This window comes from Saccopteryx bilineata, chromosome 2, assembly GCF_036850765.1.
Source record: "Saccopteryx bilineata isolate mSacBil1 chromosome 2, mSacBil1_pri_phased_curated, whole genome shotgun sequence".
Classification (NCBI taxonomy): domain Eukaryota; kingdom Metazoa; phylum Chordata; class Mammalia; order Chiroptera; family Emballonuridae; genus Saccopteryx; species Saccopteryx bilineata.
In genome coordinates, this window is record NC_089491.1 from 76,859,150 (window position 1) to 76,866,126 (window position 6,977).

The following is a 6,977-nucleotide window of genomic DNA, read 5'->3' on the forward strand; positions in this document are numbered from 1 at the left end:
ACATATTTATGCAGGGAGGCTATACAAATACTGGAGTAATGCAAAAGCAGACATTAACAAAAGTTTAAAGGAGTGTTTTTGCCTAAACATATTCTGAAAAGATCATATACCTACACGGCTGAATCACATAAGTTACCTGTTCCATTTTTCTCTTTCTTTCTTTCTTTTTTTTTTTTTCTGTATTTTTCTGAAGCCGGAAACGGGGAGAGACAGTCAGACAGACTCCTGCATGCGCCCGACCGGGATCCACCCGGTACGCCCACCAGGGGGCGACGCTCTGCCCACCAGGGGGCGATGCTCAGCCCCTCCGGGGCACCTCTGTTGCGACCAGAGCCACTATAGCGCCTGGGGCAAAGGCCGAGGAGCCATCCCCAGCACCCGGGCCATCTTTGCTCCAGTGGAGCCTCGGCTGCGGGAGGGGAAGAGAGAGACCGAGAGGAAGGAGAGGGAGAGGGTTGGAGAAGCAGATGGGCGCTTCTCCTGTGTGCCCTGGCCGGGAATCGAATCCGGGACTACTACACGCCAGGCCAACGCTCTACCACTGAGCCAACCGGCCAGGGCCCATTTTTTTCTTTCAATCCTAATAAAGTAAGAAAGAAAGCATCAAGTGCTACTATGTCTAAGTATCAGTGGTATTTGTTATTCTTGCTTATCAATAAAAGGAAAGCAGATCTCAAGAGTTAAATCCATCAGACAGTAGTATCTAGCCAGAATTTAGTAACATTTCTACTTTACTTCATTATTTATTTAAACTTAATAACATTTTTCTTTTAATTTCAAAGACACTTTGATTAAAAATTGACTTTGTTAAGATGGAAGCAGACCATCAGAGGACCTACTATGTTCTGCATGCATTATATTGAAGAAATGACCACAGGGACAATGATTTGACTAGCAGTCTGATTTTTAGGCATCAACAGAATCATTACCACCCAACACCCTTAGGAACTTTAATTTCTTCACTTATCCGTGGAAGAATTATTTCACCTGTCATTTCAACTTTGTGAGAAGGTCCCAAGAATTGTAAAAATCCTTACAGGTCCTAACATAAGGGATATTTTGTCAACCCAGTTCATATGCTTCTTTCAGCTAGCAAACAGCTTTAAGATTTTGTGCAAATGTCTAGCACCTCTATAGACTTTAATAAACATTAGGCAATTTTTTAAAGTTGACTTAACTCATCTGCATCTAAGAAAAAAAAAGACAAAACTGTCCCGTTCCAATACAGATGGAACTTATTAAATATAAAACTTTCTAAATTAAGAAAGAAAAAACTCTGGCCCTCCTAAGGCTACTCTATTTTGCTTTTATCAGCACTAACTTTACCTAACATATTGAAACGTGGGAAGGATGATTTAGAAAAATATTTAAAATATTTTCATTTGACTTTTAACTGTATTGTGGAACAAAAATCTGAATATAGATGTATTCCATTACCTCAGATTTTTTAACTCCTCAAAATAGGGTACTAGAATAATGAAAAAAGTATCTTGGAGGAATCTTAAACCTGTCAAGTTTCCCTGTGCTCTATTTAAACATAAAATAGTTTTCTAAGTGCATGACTATGTACTAGGGACCATGGTAGTATAAAGAAATCCAGTTTAAGTCTATTGCCCTCAAGAAGCTTGCAATCCACCCGGGCCAGGTGGGTCAGGTGATAAAGCATTGTGGGTTCAACCCTCAGTCAGGGTACAAACCAGAAGCAATCAATGTATATACCCAACTAAATGGAACAAGAAGGTGAAGCCTCTCACTCCCTGCTCTCACATCAATGGGGAAAAAAATACTTGCAATCTATTTGGAGGTTAAGGCATGAACTTAATAAAGGTTAAAATAAGAGGTTATCAGAAAGGAAATAGAGTGTCAAATACATAGACAAGAATTATGATTAAGGATTGTTCCAGTAAGACTTCAATGAAAAGTAGCCTTCATAAACTAGAGGAAAAAAACTTTCCAGATTGGCGAAAGAAATTGCAAACCCGAGTTTGTAAAGAGCTAGATGGGAAAATCAAGAAACAATGAACATTTTATATTTGGAGAGCATTCGGCAACTCCATGATTCTCTGTAAAAGGTATGTTTCCTCCAGCTGCCATCATTTTAACTATCTTTAAGAAATACATTCTTCAAATAAGAGTATATTAGTAGAGCCTGACTGGCGGTGGTGCAGTGGATAGAGCATAGGACTGGGACACAGAGGACCCTGGTTCAAGACCCCGAGGTCGCCAGCTTGAGAGCAGGCTCATCTGGTTTGAGCAAAGCTCACCAGCTTGGACCCAAGGTCGCTGGCTCGAGCAAGGGGTCACTCAGTCTGCTGTAGCCCCACCCCCGCAACCCCCCAAGCACATATGAGAATTCAATCAATGGACAACTAAGGAACCGCAATGTAGAATTGATGTTTTTCATCTCTCTCCCTTCCTGTCTGTCAGTCCCTATCTCTGACTCTCTCTGTCTCTGCCACAAAAGGAAAAGTATATTAGTAGAAATTATAACTTTAGAATATCACATTTATGTATAAGAAAAAATTCTGAGCTATTTTAATGGACTTCAACATTTATTAAGTTCCATCATTATTTTAAAACCTGCGTTCTACTATAACCTAACAAAAATAGTTTTCTGAAAATGGCACTTTAGACAATCTCAATTCCTAAATGTCACAAAAAATCCTGGGTCCTTAATCACCTCTGTACCACCAGATGTGCACCCAGGAGTCTGGGGGCCACTCCTCCTTTTGCCCCTGTAAAACAATCAAAGAGGTAAAACAACTTCTTCAAGGTCATACAGCAAACTTCATAAAAAACGTGAAAATAAATTTTCCACATTTTCCCTGGTACTAACTTACTGTACAATTTTCATGAACAGCTAGTCCTAAATCTCTTTATTAAGCAAATCCAGGCCTCATCAACTACAAAACATGAAAAACACCTGTAAATCTAATTTAATCACTTATATCACTTTGACATCTAATTTGGCATCCATTTCACTATTATATATTTTACCAGAAATTAAGAAAATGTCAGTTTCGTTAATTTTTAAACAAAAATCCATACTTATTTTCACCTACAATGGAAAATTAATTGGCATCACATTTAAACGCTTACTATTAAGGAAACCTGGCCACAGGGAAATACATGTGTGTAGAAACATCTAGATTCCTAAAATTATATGGGAGAATACTGGACAAAAAACTGAAAAATCGGGTTACAAACCAGGTTGCAGGAAAGCTATAGGGAGAAAGGATACGAGGGGAAAAATTAAGAGAAAGGTAGGATGTAGGCCTCTAAGAAGGGTAGCACCGCTATATGCGAAGGCTAAAAATCACTTACTCGAGCTGGCCAATGAGGATAACCTTTCATCTTAGCGAAGATGAGGTCTCCAGGTTTGAAATCGCGAGTCATGTTTCGTGACGGGTGATGCCGAGGATCCGAATCCGAAGACCAGTGAGGAGGTGCGACGGCACAGACGGCGGGGGAGATGCGGGAGGACGGGCGGAAACCGAGGTTCCGGGGCGGGAGGAGCCGGAGGATGCCTCGCGGAGTCCCGATGCGCCTGCTAGGGACGCGGAAGGCGGTTCAAGCTCAGAAACCTGAAGGGAGGGGCTACGGGGAGGGGCGGGGGAGGGGAGGACCGCGGAGGGAGGACGGCGAGGAGTGGGGGGTGGCAGAGTGAGGGGAGAGCCGCCTCCGCTCCTCCCCCGAGTGCGCCGCCTCCGCAGCCCCAGAGCTGCCCCTCCAGGCGTCCGCAGGTCCCCCGCGCTCCGACCCAGAAGACGCCGCCACCTGAAGCAGAGATGCTTCCCAGCGCCAATTTCCCCTTTCTCCCATCCTATCCTTCCTCTAGCTCCCCCTCCGGGTTTAAGCCCCAAGAGGGAGGGGTCTGAGAGCAAAAAAAAGGAAAAAAAAGGCAAAAGACGAGGGAACCTTCGCTTTCCATCCACATACGACCTCTCCCCCTACAACCTGCTTCCCGACGGCCGCAGCCCAGGGCCGCCTCCGCTCCCGGGTGGGCCGCGGCCACTTCCCCGCTACAGCCAGGAGCAGGGCCACCGAGGGGGGGCGGGGCGAGTCTCCGCTGCCCGCTCACCTGCCGGTGTTGCGGCGCTGAGCCTGCGGTGGAGGGCCGGCCTCCACTGCCCGCGTCCACGCAAGCCACCTGCGCCACCAGCTGCCGCAGAGGCGTCTCAACCGCCCGGAGTCGCAACCGCCGCCGCCGCCGTCGCTGCGCTGCTCCCGCGCGGCTCCCGCTCCGCGCCCGCTAGCACTTGGGCGAGACCAAGTTCTCGCCGAGGTAGGGGCGCAACGCAGCTCTGGCCTATGGTGTGTGGCTCCGAAGAGGAACTACAGAAGACCTTATATCCTCAAGGTCTCTTTTTTCTATTAGTTACAGCCAAGTGGAGGGAAAGACGGATGCGAGCTGAAAAGATGTGGGCGAAAAGAGATAGGCATGCTGCGTCTCCCCCCTGCGGTTTGTAGAGTGGTCGGGCCCGGCCCGCCCCTGCTGGCTGCTGTGCGTGTGTGTATTTGTATGTGTACTGTATGTAAAAGGCCGGGAGGGAGGAAACGATTGTTGTCTACGGGGTTTGGGAGCTGGTACCCGGGCTTCCAGCCCTTGGCTGTCTGTTAGGGAGGACCTGGCAGCCTAAGCTGCATGATATTCGCATCGTTTCCCAGAGTGGGGAGCCTTTAATGTTGCACTTGCGCGGTTTGCTCCGTCCAAAAAAAAAAACTGTACAAAAACCCATAGATGAAATCCGAGCATGAGGCGGTGGCAGAGTGTGCAGCATGTAGGCCTCTTACACCTCGCTGAATGGGCCTTGCAGTCTCCTTTTTCTTGAAATTGTATGAGAAAGCTTATTTTTTTCTTTTAAATTTAAAGCACCAAGAACTGTTAAGAAAATGCAGTCCTAACGAATGCAGAATGTGATGAGTAGAAAACAATGACAGGAAAGCGTTAGCCTGTTTGGTAGGATGTGGGTTTGGGCCCTAAGTAAATTTTAACTGCGTCTAAATTTTATTTCTCGAGTATAATGGTAGCTGGTAAGTGGTAGTGTAGAACTATTACTAAATCTAACGTCTTATTTCTTAAAATACTCTTCAGGGATTTCTAAAATTATTTTACTTTTGGATCTTTCAGCCAATACTTATTACAAAAATATCAAAGGAGGCATTTTGAAAACTAATAAAAATTAACCTTGTGTTTTTGTTTCATCTTTTATTGAATCTCCAAAAAAATACCTACTCTGTGTTAGGCACTCTTAGGTGCTGGGCATACAACCATGAACAATAAGCACAAATACTTTCAATTTAAAACAGTGAAAATGAAAAAGCATAAGAATATTAAACATAAATAATAGTACATAGTTCATACTCCTTTAAATGAAGGACTCACAACTAGGAATAAATCAGGAAAAGCTTTAAGTGGGTAAACATTGAGAATTTTTTGAAAGCAATATACATTCCTTTAAAAGGAATGAAAAGACAGTCACACTGCAAAATGTCCTACAAGTAATTTCAAGAGACTAAATTGTACCTCAGCAACGTGCTAAGGATTTCAAGTGGTACTAAAGGAGAACTGACTGGCCAGGGAATAGGAAGGGTTGGAGAAATGCCTTGAAGCTCCTCATCTTGACTTTGAATTTTGATACGATGTATACTCGGTAGTTACTATACATCGCTAGACGAGAAAGGGGTGAAGTTATTCTTGCTTTCTACAAAGTATATGACCAGAGTAAGAAGCTGGAGGTTACTGTTGCATGCCCTATGTGATCCATTTCTGGATGAGACTGGTAACTATTAAAAAGGCAAGAAAGCATAGCTAAAGTACACAAAGGAATAACTATCAGGTGTTAGTCATAAATCCTGCATGGGGGAAAAGTGAAGAAAGATATATTGAAGAAAATTCCAAGATACTGTGTAGGAGAGAGGAAGGCATCATCCAGCAACCATTTATTGGGCACCTCCTTTGTTCTAACCCCTGTAAGGCTTAACGCTAAGCATGGTTAAGGGCCCAGCAGCATCCCTTCACCAGGGAGCTTGTTAGAAGAAACTCAGCCCCTCTCCAAACCTGCTAAATCAGAATCTGCATTTTAACAAGATTCCCCAAGTGATTCTTATGCATATTTAATTTTGTAAAACAGTCTACAGATACTGAGGATACCACAGACTATATGAACTTAAAGTAGGGTAGACAGACATATAATAAATAAATTATAATTAGTACTAAAAGATTTTAATGTTTATTAGTGTTATATGATGGCACCCATAAGTAAAGAGGGAGTGGTTACTGCTTTGGGAGGTCCTCAGAAAAGGAATGAAAGGTAGAGGGGAAAATGGAAAAGCATTGATAATTTAGTTAGTATTTTAAAAGAGAAAAGTACACTTAGCTCTTGTTATCTTTAAGTTTTGGCAATTTTGACATGATAGGCTGTACACTGGTTCATACCCTTTAAACAGTGTCAGGGTAAAAACAGGTGGCATTTTAAGCCTCCAGAGAACAAAAGCCCAGGATCCCCGGGAGCAGCAATTCCGAATGGAAGGGGGAGGAGAAGAAAAGGCGGAGGGAGGGTTGGGCTCATCAGAACCACTCGGAGAGATTTTCTGAACTACTCAGAACCTTAGCCCTGTTTGATGCACCCCTTCCCCATAGCCAATTTTCTTAGTAGCAATGCCAGCAAAAGTATAGCAAGACAGAGATTAAAGAAGCAGTGAGAAAGTTGTAAGGCAAAGAATACAATTTCCATAACTGAAGCAAGTGGGAGGGAGAAAGGAAATGTAAATTAATTGAGGCAAGAGCTTGCTTTACATTCTTTCATTTAATCCAGGTGCTAGTATCCCCATTTTACAGGTGAGAAAACAGGCTCAAAGAAGTTGAGCAGCTTGCTCACAATCACAGATGTAGTCAAGCGGCCAAGGCAACATTCTAGCCAATCTGTTCTCCAGTCCCTGCTTTTGTGTGATCCCACACCACCTCTAGGTGGAGC

The 6,977-nt window shown here is 43.7% G+C and overlaps 1 protein-coding gene across 6 annotated transcripts in view; it reads right to left on the reverse strand.

The window, feature by feature from the left end:
• The window catches only part of PSIP1 (PC4 and SRSF1 interacting protein 1), a 40,570-nt gene extending 36,331 nt beyond the window's left edge, over window positions 1–4,239 (reverse strand). For 5 of the 6 annotated variants that reach the window (XM_066257286.1, XM_066257289.1, XM_066257288.1 and 2 more), the window contains exons 1-2: window positions 4,082–4,239; window positions 3,325–3,550 (exon numbers count right to left, since the gene is read on the reverse strand). In XM_066257286.1, the coding sequence (XP_066113383.1) occupies window positions 3,325–3,396 (72 nt within the window). In that variant the 5' untranslated portion in view covers window positions 3,397–3,550; window positions 4,082–4,239. The remainder of the gene's footprint in view (window positions 1–3,324; window positions 3,551–4,081) is intronic. The other variant, XM_066257287.1, reaches the window with a different exon arrangement.
• Between the last annotated feature and the right edge of the window lie 2,738 nt (window positions 4,240–6,977).